This window comes from Somniosus microcephalus, chromosome 13, assembly GCF_052327205.1.
Source record: "Somniosus microcephalus isolate GS21.2 chromosome 13, FLI_Smic_1.0, whole genome shotgun sequence".
NCBI lineage: Eukaryota > Metazoa > Chordata > Chondrichthyes > Squaliformes > Somniosidae > Somniosus > Somniosus microcephalus.
Genome location: NC_140999.1, coordinates 187,649,531 through 187,674,459, shown reverse-complemented (window position 1 = coordinate 187,674,459; position 24,929 = coordinate 187,649,531). Strand labels below are relative to the sequence as shown.

Sequence of the window (24,929 nt, the reverse complement as noted above, 5' to 3'; positions counted from 1 at the left end):
ACCAAATCAATTGTCGCTGCAGCAAATAGCTGACCTGATCGGAGCAGACTACAGAGAAATCATCTTCACCAGCGGTGCTACAGAGTCCAATAACGTCGCCATCAAGGTCAGTGTTCTGTTTGGTGTTGTGACAGATGTATGTCCATCCATGCATTGATACGATGCACCATCTCCAATCTGTGTCGACGGTCTATCTGTCTCAATCTTGCCTGTTGACGGTGCGTGAGTTTTACTTCTGTGTGAAACGCAAACACATTAATCTGAGTCCATTGTTTTAACATTGCTAGGACTTTTATACTATCCTTTTTGCTTTTGGCGATATCTCTCTCTCTCTCTATCTCTGTATCTATATCTATCAGACCTCAGTAGTCTTCTGTCCAGTGAGGTCAGATATGCAGCGTTACATTGTGCCTAAAATGTGAAGTAATGGCTAGGAGCGAGTTACACAAGGGTCCGAGACAGCAAATCGCAGATTGCTCCATTTTAGTAAAACAGTTAAGAGATTTATCTGAAGCAATTGAGAGGCTCCTGCCTCCCTAATGCATTGTTGCGGTCTCCTGCGGGGGTGTGGAAAGGGCAGCTCTGTGTCAGCAGTAAAACTTGTGGGCCGCCTTATGTGGTGCTGGTTCTTTCAGCACCAAATGATTTTTTAAGCCTCATTTCTGCACGGGTTGCACCCTGAGTTTAGAACAAAATATGACCCGTGCTGATTCTTCACGGAATTGTGAATGAGTACTGGCCTGAATTATTAGACTTCTGAGTAAAAGAGAGAATTTGTATTTATATAGCGCCTTTCGCGATCTTGGGATGCCCCAAAGGACGACAAATGGGCAAATGTTTTGTGAATGGGCTTTTGTTCTTGCTGAATGTTGTTGCTGCCTTGAGGATCCAATTTACTAGTCAGCCTTTTTTCACAGAAGTACAAATAACAGATCACTGGATAAAGCAGGCCTTTCATCCCATTGCCTTTCATCCTTGAAGGTTACTGACCCCGCTGTCTTCTCATTACATGTTTGATGTCAGCCTGCACCCACAGTCCGGGCTCGCTGCAGCAAGCAATAGGACTCATGACCGTGCAGCATCTCCTCTGTACTGCTCTGCAATGTTACACTAACATTTGCGGGGCTTGAACTCGCATCCTTCTGACCCAGGGAGTGCTGCCGAGCTGACATTTGTACAAAGCCCCTCCAGCCTGTTCCGCCATTCAGTTAGATCATGGCTGTCCTGTATCTTAACCTCATCTACCCACCTTGGTTCTGTGTGACCCTTAATAGCCTTGCCTAAAAAAAAATCTAACATCCTGTCCTCTCCTCACCTGAACTTTCAAGCTGGATAGTAATTGGGAGCAGGAGCCTTGCTCTTTATTCCCCTTTCATCCCCTCCCCCTTTTCCCAGCCCCCGCTTGCTTTAAAATCTATCCCTTTTCCTGCTTTTTTTTCCAGTTCTGACGAAGGGTTTCGACCCGAAACGTTGACTCTGTGTCTCTCTCCACGGATGCTGCCCTGGCCTGCTGAGTTTTTCCAGCGTTTCCTGTTGTTTTAAACATCTAACAATCTGTTTTAAAATTTTCAGTTAACCCCCTCCCAGCCACAGCAGCTTTGCTTGGTGGTGGGGGGCGGGGGGGGGGGGGGGAGAACGTTCCAGATTTCCACCACCCTTTGTGTGAAGAAGTGCCTCCTGACATCACCCCTGAACGGCCTGGCTCTAATTTAAGGTTCTGCCCCCTTGTTCTGGACTCCCCTCACCAGAGGAAATAGTTTCTCTCTCTCTCTACCCTATCAACTCCCTTAATCATTTTAAACACCTCAATTAGATCACCCCTTAATCTTCTATATTCAAGAGAATACAAACCTAGTCTATGCAAACTGTCCTCCTAATATAGCCCTTTTAGTCCTGGTGTGTTACTTGCTGTAAAAATGATGGAAGTGCTATTTAATACATGAAGTATTTGAGATGTATTAAACTTCTCTACAAGTGTAATGTTGCCACACTCAGACGAGTACAGTTATATGTGCCTCTTTATTTTTGATCAAATATTGTGCTCTAACTCTCAGAAGTTAAGATTTTTTCTCTTCCTTCCCTGTTGTTTCCAGGGTGTTGCAAGGTTTTACAAGGCCAAAAAGAAGCACGTCATCACAACCCAGACAGAACACAAGTGCGTCCTGGATTCATGCCGCATGCTCGAGACGGAGGGTTTTCAAGTGACCTATTTGCCCGTGAAAACCAATGGGCTTGTCGATTTAAAGGCAGGTTTTTAATTTTGCCGTTTTTCCCCACTTGGTTTTTCCTCCCCTTTTTTTCCCTGAAGGCATTGACTCTTTAGAAACCTAGAAAAATCATAGAAACCTACAGCACAGAAGGAGGCCAAAGATCAGTCGTGTTTAGTCCCACGCCGCTGCTTTTTGTCCGTAACCCTGTAAGCTCCAGAACCCATCCAGCTCCCTTTTAAAATTATTCATGGAATCAGCTTCCACCACCTATTCAGGTCGAGCGTTCCAGATCCCCACAACTCTTGAGTGAAAAAAATTCTCCTCATCTCCTCTCTCGATCTTTTGCCAATGATTTTAAATCTGTGACCTCTGGTTATTGACCCTCTCGCCAGAGGGAATAGTTTTTCTCCCTCTATCTAGAGGAGGGGAGACTTTGAAATAACAACAGAAAATGCTGGAAATACTCAGCAGGCCAGGCAGCATCCGTGGAGAGAGAAACAGAGTTAACGTTTCAGGTCTGGGACCCTTCATCAGAACTGGAAAAAGCTGGAGATGTAACCGATATTAAGCAGGTGTAGAGACAGGGGTGGGGGGATTTAGGAGGGGAGGAAGGAATTGAAAGAACATACTGTACTTTTGTAAGAGGCAGGAAAGATAAAATGTTGCAAATGGGAATGGCAAAAATCATACTGCATGAAAAATGGGGACAGGGATTATTATCTGAAATTGTTGAACTCAGTGTTGAGTCCGGCAGGCTGCAAAGTGCCCAATCGAAAGATGAGGTGCTGTTCCTCGAGCTTACGTTGAGCTTCATTGGAACAATGTAATAGGCCGAGGACGGTGAGGTCTGACGGTGAGGACGCCTCACCTGAACTTTCAAGCTGGATAGTAATTGGGAGCAGGAGCCTTACTCTTTATTCCCCTCCATAGTCCGGCAGTGTTGAGGCATACTATAGACTCATTACAGCTGCCCATGTGAGATCACCTAACTCGGTGAGGAACAAACCTGACCAATATGGCACTGCTCCGCACTGCGCAGTGTCTATATCAATTGAGAGAGAGAAGCTTTCTCTCTAGAGAGCTGTGGATGCTGAGTTGTTGAGTATATTCAAGGCTGAGGATCAGTAGATTTTTGGACTCTAAGGGAATCGAGGGATATGGGGATCAGGCAGGAAAGTGGAGATTAGGTCGAAGATCAGCCATGAATGGCGGAGCAGGCTCGAGGGGCCGTAGGGCCGCCTACTGCTCCTAATTCTTATGGTCATGCTCATCCTATACGCTGAAACTAGAAGTGAACCCAAAGACTAAAAGAGCGAACTTGCATTTATATGGCGCCTTTCGCCACCTCCAGACCTCCCAAATGCTTAACAGTCGATGACTTCACTTTTGAAATGTGATCACTGTTATAACGTCGGCAAATGAAACAGGCAATTTACACACTCTGCCCCACAAACATCAATGAGGTAAATGACCTGATCATCTGATTTTGGTGTTGGTGGAGTGATAAATGTTGGCCAGGACACCAGGGATAACTCCCCTGCACTACTTCGAAATAGTGCCATGAGATCTTTTGCGCACACCTAAGAGAGCAGACAGGGCCTCGGTTTAACGTCTGATCCAAAAGACGGCACCTCCGACAGTGCAGCACTCCCTCAGTATTGCACTGGTAGTGTCAGCCTGGATTACGTGCTCAAGTGTCTGGAGTGGGACTTGGACCCACAACCTTCTGACTCCGAGGGGAGAGTGCTACCCACTGAGCCACAACTGACAATAGTGAAAAGACTATGTTTAACTTTTTTGTAATGAAAGTTGCCTTGTTGATGTGAATCTCTCATTCAGTGATTATTCTCTTGCGTTGGATGAAAAATGGATCCATTCAGGGTTCAGCATCTTCATGGATCAAAGAGTAGGCCTAAATTAAAACCAAGCCATGGTTTGTTAGAGGGTAGGTTTGGAAAAATAGATTTTTTGATGTTGCTAACTATACGATATTTCTTCCCTGACTAGGAACTGGAGAAGGCAATTCGACCGGATACCAGTTTGGTGTCGATAATGACAGTGAACAATGAAATTGGGGTAAAGCAACCTGTTGATGACATAGGTGTGTAAACACAGTGTGACTCGCGTACATTATCCACACTCGATTGTATATTGTTAGAACCTGAGAACTTTGTTTAAACAGATTTATTTTCTCTCCTTTCCTTACCCCCACCCCAGCTAAAACAAAATGTTGGCTCTTTGCTAGGGTATCTAATCCAAGTAGGCACTTCCTCATGGGAGCCTTGACTATTTGATTGGCACTCTACAGCTGAGCCTGGTTCAGTACTCGCCTGTACATGTACAGCAGGCACGTCAAAGCACTGGAGAGGCACCACCAACGCTGCCTCTGCAAGATCCTGCAAATCCATTGGCAGGATAGGCACACCAACGTCAGTGTTCTCGCTCAGGCCAACATCCCCAGCATCAAAGCTTTGACCACGCTCCATCAGCTCCAATGGACGGGTCACATTGTCCGCATGCCCGATACGAGACTCCCAAAACAAGCGCTCTACTCGGAGCCCCGGCACGGCAAGAGAGCCCCAGGTGGGCAGAGGAAACGCTTCAAGGACACCCTGAAAGCCTCCTTGGAAAAAGTGTAACATCCCCACCGACACCTGGGAATCCCTGGCCCAAGACCGCACAAAGTGGAGGAGAAGCATCCGGGAAGGCGCCGAACACCTCGAGTCTCTTCGCCGGGAGCAAGCGGAAGCCAAGCGCAGGCAGTGCAAGGAGCGCACGTCAACCCAAGCACCCCACCCACCCGCCCCTTCAACCACCGTCTGCCCCACCTGTGACAGAGACTGTAGGTCCCGCATTGGACTCATCAGTCACCTGAGAACTCATTTTTAATGTGGAAGCGAGTCACCCTCGGTCCCGAGGGACTGCCTGAGAGGAAGACTCTCCTGATGTCCATGCCTTTACACTTCTAGCAGAGGGGATTAAATAGTGATGAGGAACAGGAACCCGGTTGTTCTCTTCTCCATAACTTGGGTCACTGAGAGGGCAATTGTAGCGTCGCTGCGGCTAACTCCGCATAAACCGAGCCCGGCACCTCGGATCCTCCTGGTCTGTGTGGCTCAGCTGCTCACTGGATGAACACGCTGATCCTTCGCGCTGGCTTGTTTCCACAGTTCTGAGTTGGTAAGACAGAGAATTTATACAGCGCCTTTCACTACCTTGGGACGTCCCAAAGCGCTTTACAGCCAATGAAGTAATTTTGAAGCGTAGTCGCTGTTGTAATGTAGGAAACGCGGCAGCCATTTGCGCACAGCAAGCTCCCACAAACAGCAATGTGCTGATGACCAGATCATCTGTTTGAGTGATGTTGGTTGAATTGGCCAAGATATCGGCGAGAACGCTTCAAAATATTGCCAGAGGATCTTTTACGCCCACCTGAGAGAGCAGACGGAGTTTAGTTTAATGTCTCATCCGAAAGCCGGCACCTCCCAACAGTCCAGCGCTCCCTCAGTACTGCATTGAAGTGTCAGCCTGGATTGTGTGTTTGTCTCTGGAGTGGGGCTTGAATCCACAACCTCCTGACTCAGAAGCCAGAGTGCTGCCTACCCACTGAGCCAAGGTGGCACCTTCAGTTAAAGTGGTCAGACCAGAATCGCTCCCAACTCTGTGCCCGAGTTCAAATGTTTCCTTTTCTGTAATAAGGTTATTTCTAAATGGCCTCAAGATAATGGCAAAGTAATTAAGTGGCAGCCTAGTGTCATGGGCTTTGGGGTTGTGGATCAACCTTTAGAAGGCTGTTGGCCCCTTTGCTTTCAGTAGAGCTACTCTGGGACACTCCATTGAAGTAGCCCAGGAACAAGGAGACCTGACCTGACAGATATCCATGGAGGTGAACAATTTGGCACAGAATGCCTTGTTTTTCCAATGCAAAATGGTGTACTTAACTCCCCTAGACTTTCCTTGAGTTGGCAATAAGAGATCTCTGATTTAGGGAGTAGAAAATCATGGGGTATTCCTGGTCCTGATTGCAATCCAGTGACTTGTGCTGGAGAGTGCACGTTTGTGCTCATCGGATCAGGCCAGGCTCTAGCTCGGCTGTGATGGCTCGCTGTGTAGACTCTCGCATGAAGAATGCCCGCCCGATGAGGCACTGGAGAGCTCGTGGCATCTGTAGAACACACCCTCGCAAGGAGTCAATGCCTTCAGCAAAGGAGGGGAAGTATTGCTAAGAGTGGTAATTGTTTGAGTGCTGACAAGCTGGACAGCACAATCTCCGAGTTCAACTACTGGTCCTCATTCACCTCTTGTATCTGTTGGTCCTCGTTCACCTCTTGTATCTGTTGGTCCTCGTTCACCTCTTGTATCTGTTGGTCCTCGTTCACCTCTTGTATCTGTTGGACCTCGTTCACCTCTTGTATCTGTTGATCCTCGTTCACCTCTTGTATCTGTTGGTCCTCGTTCACCTCTTGTATCTGTTGGTCCTCATTCACCTCTTGTATCTGTTGGTCCTCATTCACCTCTTGTATCTGTTGGTCCTCATTCACCTCTTGTATCTGTTGGTCCTCGTTCACCTCTTGTATCTGTTGGACCTCGTTCACCTCTTGTATCTGTTGATCCTCGTTCACCTCTTGTATCTGTTGGTCCTCATTCACCTCTTGTATCTGCTGCAGGTCGCATTTGCCAAGCTAATAAGGTGTTTTTCCACACGGATGCTGCACAGGCTGTTGGGAAAATTCCTGTTGATGTGAACAAAATAAAGATTGATCTGATGTCCATCAGTGGCCACAAAATCTACGGACCTAAAGGTATAAACTCCAACCCTGTCCGCTTAAATTCAGTTAAACCTCGTCATTACAAGCTCTGTGTCAAAATAACTTGCAATGGTTGGTGTTACTTTTATGCAACTGTTTTCTCCCTAAAAACTGTTAATCAATCACACAAGCACAGCTCGTTCCCTAGATAGCAAGTGTTGCATCTTCCTGGCGATCTCCCCTTGACCAGAGTGCATACCCAAGAGTGACCTCCTTCTAGTTGTCTCACCCGATTAAAGGGAGACTCGCTACCAAACAGTTTTGGGATTGATGCATGGACTAGAGATATAAAAGACTAAAGCAACTGATATTTGTACTTGGATTTGTATTTTCTGACACTATTTAATTCTTCTATCACTTTTCAGAATGTTGGCTTAATTGCTTTCTCAGCTGGAACACTCTCGCTTAATGGCAGCAAAGTGTTATATACAACAGAATATTTGAGAATGGGGGGACGTTTTCAATTTTACTTGTGAGCTATGGGGGCCAAGTTCACTCCTGTGCCTAACCTATTTTATGTTCTGTTTGTGCATCCATAGGGATCTCCCATGCTGTTGCTCACAGTAAATCAGTTGATAGACTTTTTTTTAATGACTTTAAACCATGTAATGCACAATAAGTATTCTGTTATGGTAGAGCAGTGTTGAAGTTGTTCTGCTCCTATTTAAGGTTAGAAGTGCAATTGACGTATGAGGAGAGATTGGGTCGATTAGGCTTATACTCGCTGGAGTTTAGAAGAATGAGAGGGGATCTCATTGAAACTTATAAAATTCTAACAGGACTAGACAGGCTAGATGCAGGAGGATGTTCCCAATGGCGGGGGAGTCCAGAAATAGGGGTCACAGTCTAAGGATAAGGGGTAAGCCATTTAGGACAGAGATGAGGAGGAATTTCTTCACCCAGAGAGTGGTGAACCTGTGGAATTCTCTACCACAGAAGGCAGTTGAGGCCAATTCATTAAATATATTCAAGAAGGAGTTGGATATATTTCATGAGGCTATGGGGAGAAAGCAGGGACAGGGTACTGAATTTGGATGATCGGCCATGATCTCATTAAATGGCGGAGCGGCCTCGACGGGCCGAATGGCCTACTCCTGCTCCTATCTTCTATGTTTACAAATAGACAATCTGAGGTCACTCGGAGTTTACTTGCTAGATCAGGGAACTTTGCCGATTGAAGTGTTCTCATCGGTTTCAGATTTAAGCTCAGACGTGCCTGGTGTTTAAAGATTACTTTTTAGTACTAGTTGTTTTAAGCCAGTTGCAAATAAATGGGTATGGCTCTACTTGATTCTGAATGAAGATGGCTACATCTAATGTTAAGACTAGTATTGGCCTCTGATGGAGTAATAGGGAGCAGGGAACGAACAGGCAGCCAGTGTCAGGAGAGAAGAGTGTGGACAGCTGGAGACTAACACTCTGGAGGGGCGAGGCTTTGTAGGGTTTGAGGTGAGGTTCTCTGAGTCAATTCACTGGGGGATAGCTATCCAGTGGAGCATGGCAAGAATGGGTCAATAACGGGTACACAGGGCACTTTGTTCCATCTATAAGTATGATACCTTGGCAGCGAGCGAGACTAGTTTTGAGCGTGGCATGTGATCGATGTTGGGCTCATGTTTGTCCTCTATTAGGCGTTGGAGCGTTATACATCCGCCGTCGCCCGCGGGTACGAGTGGAGGCCATGCAGAGCGGCGGGGGACAGGAGCGAGGCCTACGCTCAGGAACTGTTCCCACTCCACTGGTGGTGGGGTTTGGGGCAGCGTGTGAAATAGCACAGCAGGAGATGGAGGTAAGTGGACCGTTGAGCTTTCTGCTTTGGTACAGTTTTCCCAGGCCCCGTGTTATCCCATAATGATAGATGCATGCGGCGTATTACACAAAATCTGACCATGCTTTCGACCATGAATATAAGGACGTGTGTTGCGTGTGTAAAATAGACCACCATTCTAGATACTTTTTTCGATACAATACCACGTTAAGTGATTAGCAGAGGTATTTTACAACTTGGCATTTTTTAATTCATTCATGGGACGTGGACATCGCTGGCAAGACCAGCATTTATTCCCCTTGAGAAGGTGGTGGTGAGCCACCTTCTTGAACCGCTGCAGTCCGTGTGGTGAAGGTGCTCCCACAGTGCTGTTAGGGAGGGAGTTCCAGGATTTTGACCCAGTGACGATGAAGGATCGGCGATATATTTCCAAGTCAGGATGGTGTGTGACTTGGAGGGGAACTTGGAGGTGGTGGTGTTCCCATGTGCCTGCTGCCCTTGTCCTTCTAGGTGGTAGAGTTCGTGGGTTTGGGCGGTGCTGCCAAAGAAACCTTGGCGAGTTTCTAATTTCTCCAATAATAAAGGGAATAAACTGATTCTAAATTTGGGCCAGGGTTGTAATTAAAGTTACTACAGTGCGTCGGTGGTGAGCCAGCCTGGGAATTGAACTTAGCTGACAGTTTCTGAGACACAAGTTTGGAGTTATCGCACACTTATACATAATCCGTTTTGTGTTAAAGCAGTATATCTTCTCCGCCCCCTTCCCCTCCCATCCTCGCCATCGACTCGTGCTCAGTACAGTTCTGCTGATGGGCTCCTTCCATAACTGCTCAGTCTTCATGTGTGAGCCTAGACAGGCTACTTAACCATGAAGGCATCAGCTGAACTCCGCGTGCTTAGGAGGTCAGGGGGAAGGTTGTCGTTTCGGCAGCACGTCGGAAGACCCACAAAAATTGTTCTTTGCTGCAGTCGGTAATTTTAAGATTGATAAGTTTATATTTGCCAGTACTGTTGACTGCATAATGCCCATACCTGGGCATTGGTAGTCAGTGGCACTGGAATAGGTGCCAGCTATAGAGGTTCTAAAAGGTCATTGTTTCTTGCCAGTGATGTACACTCCAGTTGGCGGGTTCTGTTGTATTGTCTGTACTTCGTGTCCTTGGCGACTGCCCAGCTTCAGGAAGTGCAGAGGAATGGTTCTCTCTACTGCCGACCTGCTTTTATTGTACTGTGTACATTGATACACTTTTAAAGTGGTCTGCCCTGCCCTTTTGTCGATACAGTACGTAACGCTGCTGTTTATGTTCCTGCAGCTTGATCATAAGCACGTGTCCCATCTGGCCAAGCGCTTGGTGTCGAAGATAATGGATAAGATCCCTGACGTGACTCTGAATGGGGACGCAGAGCAGAGGTATTCAGGTACAGTGACTGATTCTACCGTACAAGCTTGAAGGGGGGTTGAATCATAGGATGTACAAAAGGCGGTCATTTGGCCCAGCGTGTCTGGGCCGGTTCCAGCTCTTGAACTGGAACGACCTAATCTCATTTCATGTCATAATTGAATATCTACCTGAAAAGGAAAAATTTGCAAGGTCTCTGGGAAAATAAGTGGGGGGGGGGGGGTGGCGCGACCTGGCTCATGCACGATGGGCCGAATGGCCTTCTGTGCTGTACAATTCTATTTCCTTGTCCAGATTGTCACTTAAGTATTGGGTATGACACCTCTTCAACCAAGGAACTGAGAATAGGCAGATGAATGTGGAGAATGAGACGACAGACTGAATTCTTCAATGAGCCTGCTGTCCCCAGTAAAGATTTTTTTTTAAAAAAAGAACGAAAATCTGAAATAAAAACACAAGATGCTCAAAATACCCAGTCGGTCGGTCAGCATCTGAAGGGAAGGGATGAGTTAATTGGTCATTCATTTCATGGCTATCGGTGGGGGTGTTACTCGTCCAGGATGGACTGTGTTCATTGGCTGCCGTGTTTGCCCACAAGTGTCACTACAATCCAAAGGTATTTCTCCTGTGAAGCATTGTGGTGAAGAGCTGCCTCCTTCCCCTTGCCCACCCCGCGATGCCATATAAACCACACCTCAGGAGCAGCTTTGAGCACCAGCTGTTCTTGCAGCCTTTCTGAGTGGAGTGTAGGTTGCAGGCCCTTTCCCAGGAGGAATTTGGTTTAGATTGGTCCAAATTAAGGACAGATGACGGAGAGGAGTCAGCTGTGGCTCAGTGGGTAGCACCCTCGCCTCTTGAGTCAAAGTTCAAGCCCCACTCCAGTGTCTTGAGCACACCAATCTAGGCTGACACTCCAGTGCAGTACTGAGGGAGTGCTGCACTGTCGGAGGTGTTAAACCAAGATCCCATGGCACTATTTCGAAGAAGAGCAGGGAGGGGGTTCTTCCTCTGTGCCCTGGTCAATATTTATCCCTAACCAACATCACATATCTGGTCATCATCGCATTGCTATTTGTGGGAGCTTGCTGTGCGCAAATTGGCTGCCGCGTTTCCCACATTACAACAGTGACCACACTTCAAAAAGTACTTCATTGTCTGCAAAGCGCTTTGGGACATCCTGAGGTGGTGAAAGGTGCTATATAAATGCAAATTCTTCTTCTGGGATACTTTAGTTTGGATTGAATCTGATCCCAGATGCAAAGCGTTAAGGAGTGGTGAAATTCACTGTCTCCCTTGGCTTATCGTCCCCTTCGTTTTGGATGCTTATTATCGACAGCGGAGAGCAAATTGCAGGGATTTTTTTTTTGTTTCTCAAATTGCTGTCTGATTGTAGTCAAAATCAAAAAAAAATCAAATCAAATCAACTTTTATTGTCATTGTTAGTGCACAAGTGCTGTACAACAAAATGTAGGCTTGCGGCTCCCGAGAGTGTACATTTGGATTAAGACATTTAAACATTCAATGTACATTTGGCTTGTAGTATATTAACATAAACATAACCACAATAAAGTGCATTGGCAGATTTGCAGGCTTTAGAGTTTATTTGTGGAGTTCAGTAGGATGACAGCCCTGGGAAAGAAGCTGTTCCTAAATCTGGTCGTACGGGTGCGAATGCATCTGTAGCATCTCCCAGATGGCAGGAGGGCGAACAGACTGTGGCTGGGGTGGGTAGGGTCTTTGATGATGGACCGTGACCTCCGTAGACAGCGTTTCTGGTATATGTGCTCTATGATTGCTGTCTGATTGTAGTCCTGGGCAACTCTAATCAATGTGCATTTGACTCCGTTCCTGCAGGCTGCATTAACCTATCGTTTGCATACGTGGAAGGAGAGAGTCTCCTGATGGCTTTGAAAGACGTAGCGCTCTCATCGGGAAGGTAGTGTATTAGGCTGACCTGACTGTCTTGTTATTGAGCATTAACTATCCAACCATCAGATCGAGGCTCCTGAAACCCCAGACAGGCCCAAAGCTCCTGAAACCCCAGACAGGCCCAAAGCACAGATTCAGACCACCCCAAGGCTATACAATTTATAAATTATGAACTGGCTTGATGGTAACATTTAATAGGTCGTCTTGCAAAAATAAAAGTAATTTCAGCAATGAGAAACATAACCTTCTTTACATAGAACTTTACAGCACATGAAACAGGCCATTCGGCCCAACTGGTCCGTGCCGGTGTTTCTGCTCCACACGAGCCTCCTCCCACTACTGTTCATCTCACCCCATCAACTTATCCTTTATTCCCTTCTCCCTCACATGCTTGTCTAGCCTCCCCTTCAATGCATCTATACTATTCGCCTCAACCACTCCCTGTGGTAGCGAGTTCCACATTCTCACCACTCTCTGGGTAAAGAAGTTTCTCCTGAATTCCCTATTGGATTTCTTGGTGACTGTCTTATATTGATGACCCCTAGTTTTTGACTCTTCCCCCCACCCCCCCCGCCCCAATCACAGTGGAAACAGCTTCTCTACGACTATCCTATCAAACCCCTTCATAATCTTAAAGATCAGTCCAGGATTGCTGAGCCCAATTGTTGCATTCATACCTGAATAATTGGGGCTGTTTTCATCAGATCAGGGGAGTGATTTACTAAGAGGTGCTTAAAATTATGAAGGGACGGAACAGATTGATTAGATAGAAACAGACCGTTTCCAGTGGGTGAGGGGACATGATTAAATGTAAAAGTTTTAGGACAGAGTGCAGGGTTTTCTTTTTGCATAGAGGGTTGCGAGTCTATGCTGCACTGCCAGAGCTGGTGGTTGAAGCCGAGAGCATATAACATTTCGCAGTATGTTAGATAGGTGGTTGGAGGATAGAGGAATAAAGGGATACGAGAACAGGGCATACACGGGGGATGACGTGGAGGACAAACACAAACGTGGGCTGGTTGGGCCGAACGGCCTATTCCCAGTGTTCTAATTCCGACTGCCACGCTAAGATGAGGTAACTCCACAGGGCCAGGAGATTGAAGCTAGTACATCTGGCTCACTTGCTCATTGGCTTTACCAACTGAGCCATCATACGATAGGTATGGAGAAAATAAAACTTATCAGGAAAAAAATGAACAGGCTGGGTCTCTTTTCTCTTGAAAAGGGAAGGCTGAGGGGTGACCTAATGGAGGTCTTTAAAATTATGAAAGGTTTTGATCAAGTAGACAGAGAGAATGTTTCCACTTGTGGGGAAGAGCAAAACTAGAGGCCCTCAATATAAGATAGTCACCAAGAAATCCAATGGGGAATTCAGAAGAAACTTCTTTACCCAGAGAGTGGTGAGAATGTGGAACTCGCTACCACAGGGAGTGGTTGAGGCAAATAGTATAGATGCATTTAAGAGGAGGCTAGTCAAACATGAGAGAGAAGGGAATAGAGGGTTATGCTGATAGATTTAGATGAGGAAAGACGGGAGGAGGCTCGAGTGGAGCATAAACGCCGGCATGGACTGGTTGGGCCGAATGGCCTGTTTCTGTGCCGTATATCCTGTGTAATACCCCTCCTGTTGTATGTCTCTAGTTGTAAACTGAACTAATGAGTACATTAGAGATGGCGAGTGTGGATTAGTAAACTGTCTTAAATGATAAGTTTTTTCAAAAAGTTTCTTGCTTCCTCTCCTAACACAGACAGCAACTTCTCTGCCACTTGGTGGGGAATCTTATCAAAATACTGATAGTGAAACTTGTTGAAGTGAAAGTAACACTTTTAGGTTTAACTCCTAGTTAAGATTCATTCATCGCTGCATTGCCGTGTTTGTATTTGCAGTGCCTGCACGTCAGCCTCTCTCGAACCTTCCTATGTCCTGCGAGCCATTGGTGCCGATGAAGACTTGGCGCACTCCTCGATCAGGTACAGTGCAAGAGGAGGGCAGACTCCCTCCCTCCCGTCCTCATTCTTTTGAGACTATTTACTTGACTTGGTTTTGGAGAAGTGATCATAGTCCATTGAAGGAAACGCTTTTGGAGAATAAAGAATATGAATATTCCACACTGCCACCCCCCCCCCCCCCCCCGAGCTGATCTAGAATATTCCGCACATTTCCCCCATGTTCCCTTTAAGCTGCATGGCCTGGCAGCGCTCGGGACCTCCCGCACAGCCTGCTTGCCGGTTTTTCAATGCGAAAAAAATTCACGGGAACATTGATCTGCAACTCCCCCTCCTGCGCCCCAGTGCTGATCTAGAATATTCCACTCTGTCCCTTCCCAGTTTCTCTCTCTCTACCCTATCGACTCCTTTAATCATCTTGAACACCTCAATTAGATCACCCCCTTAATCTTGTCACTCTCAGTCCTGAGCTCAGATCCCTCAAATTTCAATTAAAAGAGAAATCTTGCTAACTTTTTTTTCTGCCTACGTTGGGGTGTCTGTCTCTGATACTTTGCACAAGTGGAGGTTCGTGTATCGGCCTTGACCACGTGTTTCAGCAGGTTATTTAACCTTCTCTGGAGGAGGGAGAGTGTTTCCATTGCAGCTAAAGGAAATGTAACTCTTATTGTCTTGATTTGGGTTGTTTTACAATGTTAAAGGTGCTATATAAATGCAAGTTGTTTCATAAGAACATAAGAAATAGGAGCAGGAGTAGACCATTTGGCCCCTGGAGCCTGCTCCGCCATTCAATAAGATCATGACTGATCATCAACCTCATCTCCACTTTCCTGCACTATCCCCATATCCCTCGATTCCCTTAATATTCAAAAATCTATTGATCTGTGTCTTGAATATACTCAATGACTGAGCCTCCACAGCCCTCTGGGGGAGAGAATTCCAAAGATTCACCACCCTCTGAGTGAAGAAATTTCTCCTCATCTCAGTCCTAAATGGCCGACCCCTTATCCTGAGACTGTGACTCCCTGGTTCTAGACTCCCCAGTCAGGGGAAACATCCTCCCTGCATCTACCCTGTCAAGCCCTGTAAGAATTATGTATGTTTCAATAAGATCACCTCTCATTCTTCTAAACTCTAGAGAATATAGGCCCAGTCTACTCAATCTCCCCTCATAGAACAATCGCCCCATCCCAGGAATCAGTCTGGTGAACCTTCGTTGCACTCCCTCTATGGCAAGTGTATCCTTCCTTAGGTAAGGAGACCAAAACTGTACACAATACTCCAGGTGTGGTCTCACCAGGGCCCTATATAATTGCAGTATGACATCTTTACGCTTAGCCTTTATTACAAGAAGATTTGAGTATAACATACCATTTGCTTTCATAATTGCTTGCTGTACCTGCATGTTAACTTTCAGTGATTCGTGTACAAGGACACCCAGGTTTCGTTCTCTTTCTCCTCCACTCCCCCGGCACCTCTGCTCCAGGTTGGACTTCTTGACAGAGCACCTTGACTGCACTGGTGTTTTTTTTCCCGGTCACGGTGTATCTGATCGGGCCGCTCTATGATGCTGACAGTCCCTGTTTTTAATTGCAGGTTTGGGATCGGGCGTTTCACTACGGAGGCGGAGGTGGATTACACTGCGGAGAAGTGCATCCAGCATGTGCAGAGGCTGAGGGAGATGAGGTGCAGTGTTGCATTCGTCAACTTAAAATGCGGAGGGGGGGGGGAAATAACCAGTGACTGAAATTGTTGCATTTTTGTCACTAAATTTAAAATGAGTATCACATTTCTCCACGACTAGAACTTAAAATCTAAAACTAAAATGAACATTACAGGACACTGGTCACCAGACCACACGTTCTGGATCAGATTTTGGACTTCAAACTGTTGAATCAAGACCCTGGTTGACAATCCCAGTCCCAATTACTTCTCAACATTTCTTGTCGTGAGAAGAGGGGCAATAATTTCTTGCAATATAAATCGGCAGCGACTGCTGCCAACCAAGTTGAAGCGCGCGCAGTTTGAGTTCGCCGTTCACTAACTGAAAAGAAAATATTGTCGCTGTCGCAAAGAAAACACTACCGGAGAGAAAGGAGGGGAGGGGGGTGGTGGTGAAGAGAGATTGCTGCTGCCGAACAGAGCCGCGTCATGGAAAGGAAGTCTGCACCAGAAAAACATCCATTTTTATTATAATAGCCTCTTACATTGTTCCAATGAAGCTCAACATAAGCTCGAGGACCAGCACCTCATCTTTCGATTACAGCCTTCTGGACTCAACATTGAGTTCAACAATATCAGACTACAGGAAACTTTTTTTTATCCGGCACCGACCGGACCGGCGTGGTGCCGGTTGATCAAAAAGTCCAAATGACAGAGAGGTATACTTACCAAGGTACGAGAGCTCCGTACACGGCCACAGGTGCAGGAGCCCCGGTTACACGGCCACAGATCTAGGCGTCCTTGTTACACGGCCACTAATATATAGTAAAACTTACCTGAACCTACTCCTGAATTTTGCCGGTTAAGAGAGCGTTTCCTGTATGACTCCTGCCCCTGTTTTTCAGGCAGCTATTGATGATTCTGCAACATTTAACCACTCCTGCCTCCTATCCCAGCACAGACTGCTCCATCAATACCCCACCCCCCCCTTTCCCTGTCTCGACACCTGCTTAAAACCTGTTACATCTCTTAACTTTTTCCAGTTCTGATGAAGGGTCCCAGACCTGAAACGTTAACTCTGTTTCTCTCTCCACGGATGCTGCCTGGCCTGCAGAGTGCTTCCAGCATTTACTGTTGTCCATTTTTATTATTATTCTTCCTTTCCCTTCACACGGAGCTCGTGCTCCGAACAAATAAATCTCTGCAACCCCCCCCCCCCCCCCCGCCAAATTATTGTACATTAATACTTAACCCAACCCAGAGCTCCACAGATTTATGCAATATTATGATATTATTATACATTAATACTAAAACCACCACAGATTTATGTGCAGAATGCTTCTGCACAGCTTCCGGTTCATTGGCAGCAGTCACTCTGATGTAAATTTCAGAATGAAAGTAGCGAATGGAAAAGCTTTTCCAAAAAAAAAATTCCCAACTTAAAACTAAAATTTGGGATCAAGGGACTAGACTGAAATGATCTAAATTTCCTCAAGACTAAAAGTAAAATGAGACTCGAGCCTGAGCTGCGGAGACTAGTCTAAAGATGAGATCAAAATTAATGTGCAGCTAAAACACATCACCGTGTAACCAATGTAGAATGGCTGAGTGTTTCTTCTGCAGATAATGCATGTTGGAGGCTACAGATCGATAAATATCCATAGATTAATCTATCGCTCTATTTCTCTATCTCTCGCTCCATCTTCCTCTCTCTATCTTTATCTTTAAAGCTCTCTCTCACTACATCTCTCTATCTCTCTCTATATATTTTTCTCTGTCTCCCTCTCTATCTCTCTCTGTCCATCTGAGATTGATAGATTTTTGTTAATCAAAGGTATTAAGGGATATGGGGCAAAGGCAGATATGTGGAATTTGTCGTAGATCAGCCATGATCTCATTGAATGGCGGAACAGGCCCCAGAGGCTAAATGGCCTCCTCCTGTTCCTATGTTCTGTCCATCTGTACAGCAGCTATCAGCCATGGAAATGGTGCCCAGGTTGGTTGATTATTGAGGGATGTGCCACCGCAAGACTGAAGGAATGATTTTGTTCGATATTTTGTAGTTAAATTGTGTAGAATTGATGGAAGAATGAAAGTTAAAAGCAATTGGCTGGCTTCTCTTAACCTAATATGTTTGTACACCTCATGGTGAACGAGCTTGGTGCTGGAAATTGGAGCTTCTCCCATTTCAGGCTGTCTGTGTCCAGGTGCCCACATTTTCATCAAAAACTGATGGGGAGCGAGGGGTGACTGTTCTCTGGTATTCTGTCCTCCACCAAGATGTTCATTGTGTGCCAGGCAGGTCGCGTGTAAGAGAGTTGCAAGACCAGCATTTATTGCCCATCCCTAGTTCCCCTTGAGAAGGTGGTGGTGAGCCTTCATCTTGAACCGCTGCAGTCCGTGTGGTGAAGGTACATAGAAACATAGATAGGAGCAGGAGTTGGCCATTTGGCCCCTCGAGCCTGCTCCGCCATTCAGTGAGATCATGGCTGATCATCCAAATTCAGTACCCTGTTCCTGCCTTCTCCCCATACCCCTTGATCCCTTTAGCCTTAATAAATATATCTAACTTCTTGAATATATTTAATGAATTGGCCTCAACTGCCTTCTGTGGTAGAGAATTCCACAGGTTCACCACTCTCTGGGTGAAGAAATTCCTCCTTATCTCTGTCCTAAATGGCTTACCCCTTATCCTTAGACTGTGACCCCTGGTTCTGGACTCCCCAACCATCGGGAACATCCTTCCCGCATCTAGTCTGTCTAGTCCTTTTAGAATTTTATAAGTTTCAGTGAGATCCCCTCTCATTCTTCTAAACTCCAGTGAGTATAAGCCCAATCGACCCAATCTCTCCTCATACGTCATTCCTGCCATCCCAGGTATCAGCCTGGTGAATCTTCGCTGCACTCCCTCCATGGCAAGAACATCCTTCCTCAGATAAGGCGACCAAAACTGCACACAATACTCAAGGTGTGGTCTCACCAAGGCCCTGTACAACTGCAGCAAGACATCCTTGTTCCTGTACTCAAACCCTCTCGCTACGAAGGCCAACATACCATTTGCCTTCTTACCCGCCTGCTGCACCTGCATGCTTACCTTCAGCGACTGGTGCATAAGGACACCCAGGTCTTGTTGCACTTCCCCTTCTCCCAATCTATTGCCATTCAGATAATCTGCCTTCCTGTTTTTGCCACCAAAGTGGATAACCTCGCATTTATCCACATTATATTGCATCTGCCATGCTTCTGCCCAATCACCCAACCTGTCCAAATCATACTGGAGTTTCTCGGCATCCTCCTCACAGGACACACGCCCACCCAGCTTTGTGTCGTCTGCAAACTTGGAGATAATTACATCCAGTTCCCTCGTCTAGATCATTTATATATATATATATATATATATATATATATTGTGAATAGCTGGGGTCCTAGGACCGATCCCTGCGGTACCCCACTAGTCACTGCCTGCCACTTGGAAAAAGACCCGTTTATTCCAACTCTTTGCTTTCTGTCTGCCAACCAGTTCTCTATCCAAGTCAATACCTTGCCCCCAATCCCATGTGCCTTAACTTTACACGCTAATCTCTTACGCGGGACCTTATCGAATACCTTTTGAAAGTCCAAATACACCACATCCACTGGTTCTCCCTTATCTATTTTACCAGTTACATCCTCAAAAAATTCCAGTAGATTAGTCAAGCACGATTTACCCTTTGTAAATCCATGTTGACTTTGTCTGATCCGGTCACTGTTTTCCAAGTGTTCTGCTATTACATCTTTTATAATGGACTCTTGCATTTTCCCCACTACCGATGTCAGGCTTACCGGTGTAATTCCCCATTTTCTCTCCCACCTTTTTTGAATAGTGGGGTAACATTAGCTACCCTCCAATGCATGGGTACTGTTCCAGAGTCTATCGAATTTTGGAAGATGACCAGCAATGCATCTACTATTTCTAGGGCCACTTCCTTAAGTACCCTAGGATGTAGATTATCAGGCCCTGTAGATTTATCGGCCTTCAATCCCGTCAATTTCCCTAACACCATTTCCCTACAAATACTGATTTCTTTCAGTTCCTCCCTCTCATTAGACCCTATGTTCCCCGACATCTCTGGGAGGTTATTTGTGTCCTCCTTTGTGAAGACAGAACCAAAGTATGTATTTAATTGGTCAACCATTTCTTTGTTCCCCATTATAAATTCCCCTGATTCTGACTGCAAGGGACCTACGCTTGACTTCACCAATCTTTTTCTCTTCACATATCTATAAAAGCTTTTAGTCAGTTTTTATGTTCCCTGTAAGCTTACTCTCATACTCTATTTTCCCCCTCTTAATTAATCCCTTTGTCCTCCTTTATTGAATCCTAAACTGCTCCCAATCCTCAGGTTTACTGCTTTTTCTGGCTAATTTATATGCCCTTTCCTTGGATCTTATGCTATCCCTAATTTCCCTTGTTAGCCACGGTTGGGTCACCTTTTTTGTTTTATTTTTATGCCAAACTGGGATGAACAAATTCTGTAGTTCATCCATGCGATCTTTGAATGTTTGCCATTGCCTATCCACCGTCAACCCTTTGAGTGACATTCCCCAATCAGTCCTACCCAACTTGCGCCTCATACCATCGTAGTTTCCTTTATTTAAATTCAGGACCCTAGTCTCCGAGTCAACTACTTCACTCTCCATCTTAATGAAGAATTCGATCATAGTGCTGGGAGTTCCAGGATTTTGATCCAGTGACGATGAAGGAACGGCCAATATATTTCCAAGTCAGACGGTGTGTAACTTGGAGGTGGTTTTCCCACGCGCCTGCTGCCCTTGTCCTTCGACGTGGCCGAGGTCCCGGGTTTGGGAGTAACAGTTCCATGGTTCCTGACATCGTTCCTCAATCCCAGTGTCAGTTTCAGTACAGTTCCAGTTCCTATTGGACGTGAGTCCACATCACACAACCGCCACTAATTGGCATGGAATTAGCAATCTGGCACAGGCCATAGGAGAGGGGCTGCTGCAGGAACTGTGGGGGGGTGGAGAATATCGACCCTCGTGCAGTAGGAGGAGCTCTTCTGGAGTTGAGACATAGGCATGTTGCTGGGGCAGTGTAGAGGGAGCTTCATTCTGCACCGAGCTGTGCTTATACCAGACCTTGGGCGTGCACGACACTGACACTGGGTGCCTGAAATGGGGAAAGTTCCATTCCCCCAACACTAACATAAACATCTCTTGATGAGTGCTTTAAAAAAAAATCTGCAAACCTGAAATAGGACAAAATGGATCAACATCTTGCTTATATCTAGGCCGTCCTGCACAACAGGAGCACCTGTCTGAGGCACATTGCTGGGGAAGAGTAGAAGAGCTTTTATTTATTTATATGTTAATATTTAAATATTTTTATTATGGAACATAGAAAAATAGGAGCAGGAGTCGGCCCTTCGAGCCTGCTCCACCATTCAATATGATCATGGCTGATCCTCTATCTCAATACCATATTCTCGCTCTCTCCCCATACCCCTTGATGCCTGTTATGTTTGTTAATATAATAATAATAATCAACTTTATTGTCATTGTTAGTGCACAAGTGCAGTACAAAAATGTAGGCTTGCGGCTCCTGAGAGTGTACATTTAGATTAAGACATTTAAACATTCAACATTCATTTGGCTTGTAATATATTAACACAACCATAATAAAGTGCATTGGCAGATGTGCAGGCTTTAGAGTTTATTTGTGGAGTTCAGTTGGATGACAGCCCTGGGAAAGAAGCTGTTCCTAAATCTGGTCGTACGGGTGCGAATGTATCTGTAGCGTCTCCCAGATGGCAGGAGGGCGAACAGACTGTGGCTGGGGTGGGTAGGGTCTTTGATGATGGACCGTGACCTCCGTAAACAGCGTTTCTGGTATATGTGCTCTATGGTCGGTAGCCGGGTGCCGGTAATGCGTTGGGCAGTTTTGACTACCCGCTGCAGGGCTTTCCGGTCATAGTAGCTACAGCTGCCATACCATACTGTGATACAGTTTGTCAGGATGCTTAGCGATATTTAGAGATATATATATTTTTTAATAGATATATTTATATATTTTATTTAGATATATTTTCTATCTATCTGAACTGGGAGTGCGTGGCCCGTCACTGGATGGGAACGAATACAATTCCCCAGCACTAACCCCTCTCTCCTTCAGCACAGAGTTACTATTTTATATTAAAAGTGAAGTTTTTATGATTTTTAATTTCTCTCTCATTTTGTTTCCCCTCTGTTGATTTTATTTTGCAGCCCACTCTGGGAGATGGTTCAGGAGGGACTGGACCTGAAGAACATTAAATGGTCTCAGCATTAGAACGTTCCGGAAGGGGCTGACGGCCGGGAGGGACGGTGGTCGCGCTCGGTGACCGAGCGGTGGGCGCCACTGGATTTCTGCTTGCTGTACTCTGCCGAACATTGTTAGTTTACGCACGGACAGACGAACCGCGATGGACTCGCTGTCCCTCACGCGCAGAGTCCGAGAGTGCTCTGCGCTAAACTTCTAGTTTTACCTCCTCTCGCCGTGATATATTGCCACGGTTTATGTAAGCTCAATATATATTGTCTCAATAGCTGATCATAAATAGTTCACTTTGTTTATATAAAAAAAAAATCCTGCTTATGGATATTGAATGAAATGCCACTACAGCTCACTTGTGCCTTAACCTGTTGGGAGTAATGTTCCCTCTCATTTTTATTTTAGGGTCACGGTCCCTTTAAATTTGCTGCCCGGTATCTTTTTTTCCAGCGGAACAGCTGGTGAACGGCCTGTGCCGGATCTCCCGATCGGCGAGCGCCCGCGCAGCTTAGGGGGATCGTTGGCCGAGAGTCGGCCAGTTCCGCAGAGGCACCCATACTAATTCCTCGGAAGGGCCCGTCTTATTGAACGCGGCACTTGGAGTGATGCTGAGCCCGACCAACCCCCCCCCCCCCCCCCCCCCAACTAGAGCAGGAGGGCAGAATTCGACGGGGGGGAGGAGGAGGTTCCTGTGCAATGCTCTCCCACTATTCCTGTTGGGTCGTGGGCGTGCGCAGAGCTTTGGGTCAAAGGTGATCGCAGTTGGCTGCGATGCCCTTCACGGTCAATCAGTCTGCTCGAATAACGATCTATCTCTACTCCAGGGGAGTGCACGCTCCGGTGGGGTAGCAGAGGGATGGTGTCACACGTGGGAACCCCCCAATCGGGAGAGGAGGGGTGGGGGGAGGAACATAAAACCACCAGTGGATCTCCCATGGTGTCTTCAGGGAAAGTCGGGGCAAGGAGGATTCAATTATTCTCTGCATTTCTCTTTGTGTGTGCTGGTGATGTTATGGGGATCTGGAGCTTGTGCTCCATCTAATGGTATAAGTGTGCAGCTGCAGCTGGTTTTTTAAAAATAGGAATATCCTATTAAAACCCCATCCAGTGTAAATTAATATATTGATTTTAAATTAGCGAATGAAATTCAAGTCGTGAAAAGTATGGAACTGTATGTGTTCACATTAAAAAAAAAAAGCATAAGAATATCAATCAAATGCAAAACTCTGATGTGCAGATCAAGCTATTGTAAGGACAAAAGAAATAATACATAACCACCAAAATAAGAGAAGAGTTGGTGGGGGGTGGTGGTGGGGGGGGAGGGAAGCAGGAACTCAGGGACAGCAGTAATCTCACTCTGTGGCTCTGCAGTGTATCCACTCACTGTCTCTCCCCGGGGGGCTCTGCAGCATATCCACTCACTGCGTGTCTCCCCGGGGTGCTCTGCAGTGTATCCACTCACTGCGTGTCTCCCCGGGGTGCTCTGCAGCGTATCCACTCACTGCGTGTCTCCCCGGGGTGCTCTGCAGTGTATCCACTCACTGCGTGTCTCCCCGGGGTGCTCTGCAGTGTATCCACTCACCGTGTCTCCCCGGGGTGCTCTGCAGTGTATCCACTCACTGCGTGTCTCCCCGGGGTGCTCTGCAGTGTATCCACTCACTGCGTGTCTCCCCGGGGTGCTCTGCAGTGTATCCACTCACTGCGTGTCTCCCCAGGGTGCTCTGCAGCGTATCTACTCACTGCGTGTCTCCCCGGGGGGCTCTGCAGTGTATCCACTCACTGCGTGTCTCCCCGGGGTGCTCTGCAGCGTATCCACTCACTGCGTGTCTCCCCGGGGTGCTCTGCAGTGTATCCACTCACTGCGTGTCTCCCCGGGGTGCTCTGCAGTGTATCCACTCACTGCGTGTCTCCCCGGGGGGCTCTGCAGTGTATCCACTCACTGCGTGTCTCCCCGGGGTGCTCTGCAGCGTATCCACTCACTGCGTGTCTCCCCGGGGTGCTCTGCAGCGTATCCACTCACTGCCTGTCTCCCCGGGGGGCTCTGCAGTGTATCCACTCACTGCGTGTCTCCCCGGGGTGCTCTGCAGCGTATCCACTCACTGCCTGTCTCCCCGGGGTGCTCTGCAGCGTATCCACTCACTGCGTGTCTCCCTGGGGTGCTCTGCAGTGTATCCACTCACTGCGTGTCTCCCCGGGGGGCTCTGCAGCGTATCCACTCACTGCGTGTCTCCCCGGGGGGCTCTGCAGCGTATCCACTCACTGCGTGTCTCCCCGGGGTGCTCTGCAGCGTATCCACTCACTGCGTGTCTCCCCGGGGGGCTCTGCAGCGTATCTACTCACTGCGTGTCTCCCCGGGGTGCTCTGCAGCGTATCCACTCACTGCGTGTCTCCCCGGGGGGCTCTGCAGCGTATCCACTCACTGCCTGTCTCCCCGGGGTGCTCTGCAGCGTATCCACTCACTGCGTGTCTCCCTGGGGTGCTCTGCAGCGTATCCACTCACTGCCTGTCTCCCCGGGGTGCTCTGCAGTGTATCCACTCACTGCGTGTCTCCCCAGGGTGCTCTGCAGCGTATCCACTCACTGCGTGTCTCCCCGGGGTGCTCTGCAGCGTATCCACTCACTGCGTGTCTCCCCGGGGGGCTCTGCAGCGTATCCACTCACTGCGTGTCTCCCCGGGGGGCTCTGCAGTGTATCCACTCACTGCGTGTCTCCCCGGGGTGCTCTGCAGCGTATCCACTCACTGCGTGTCTCCCCGGGGGGCTCTGCAGTGTATCCACTCACTGCGTGTCTCCCCAGGGTGCTCTGCAGAGTATCCACTCACTGCGTGTCTCCCCGGGGGGCTCTGCAGCGTATCCACTCACTGCCTGTCTCCCCGGGGGGCTCTGCAGTGTATCCACTC

At 47.2% G+C, this 24,929-nt stretch overlaps 1 protein-coding gene across 1 annotated transcript; it reads left to right on the top strand.

Annotated features, from left to right (window-relative positions):
* nfs1 (NFS1 cysteine desulfurase) lies at positions 1–23,382 on the top strand. Its single transcript, XM_086005842.1, has 10 exons — positions 1–106; positions 2,094–2,246; positions 4,218–4,311; positions 6,878–7,012; positions 8,650–8,807; positions 10,100–10,205; positions 12,041–12,122; positions 14,003–14,086; positions 15,659–15,748; positions 21,986–23,382. Exons 2-10 carry the CDS (start codon positions 2,178–2,180, stop codon positions 22,047–22,049), a joined length of 882 nt encoding a protein of 293 aa, XP_085861968.1. The 5' UTR covers positions 1–106; positions 2,094–2,177; the 3' UTR covers positions 22,050–23,382.
* The last annotated feature ends 1,547 nt before the right edge of the window (positions 23,383–24,929 follow it).

Excerpts from the sequence above, each read along its gene's own strand:
- nfs1 (XM_086005842.1), top strand. The coding sequence starts at position 2,178 with ATGCTCGAGACGGAGGGTTTTCAAGTGACCTATTTGCCCGTGAAAACC. Across the intron at positions 4,312-6,877 it reads GCAACCTGTTGATGACATAG|GTCGCATTTGCCAAGCTAAT; the intron begins GTGTGTAAACAC and ends TATCTGCTGCAG. Across the intron at positions 8,808-10,099 it reads TAGCACAGCAGGAGATGGAG|CTTGATCATAAGCACGTGTC; the intron begins GTAAGTGGACCG and ends ATGTTCCTGCAG.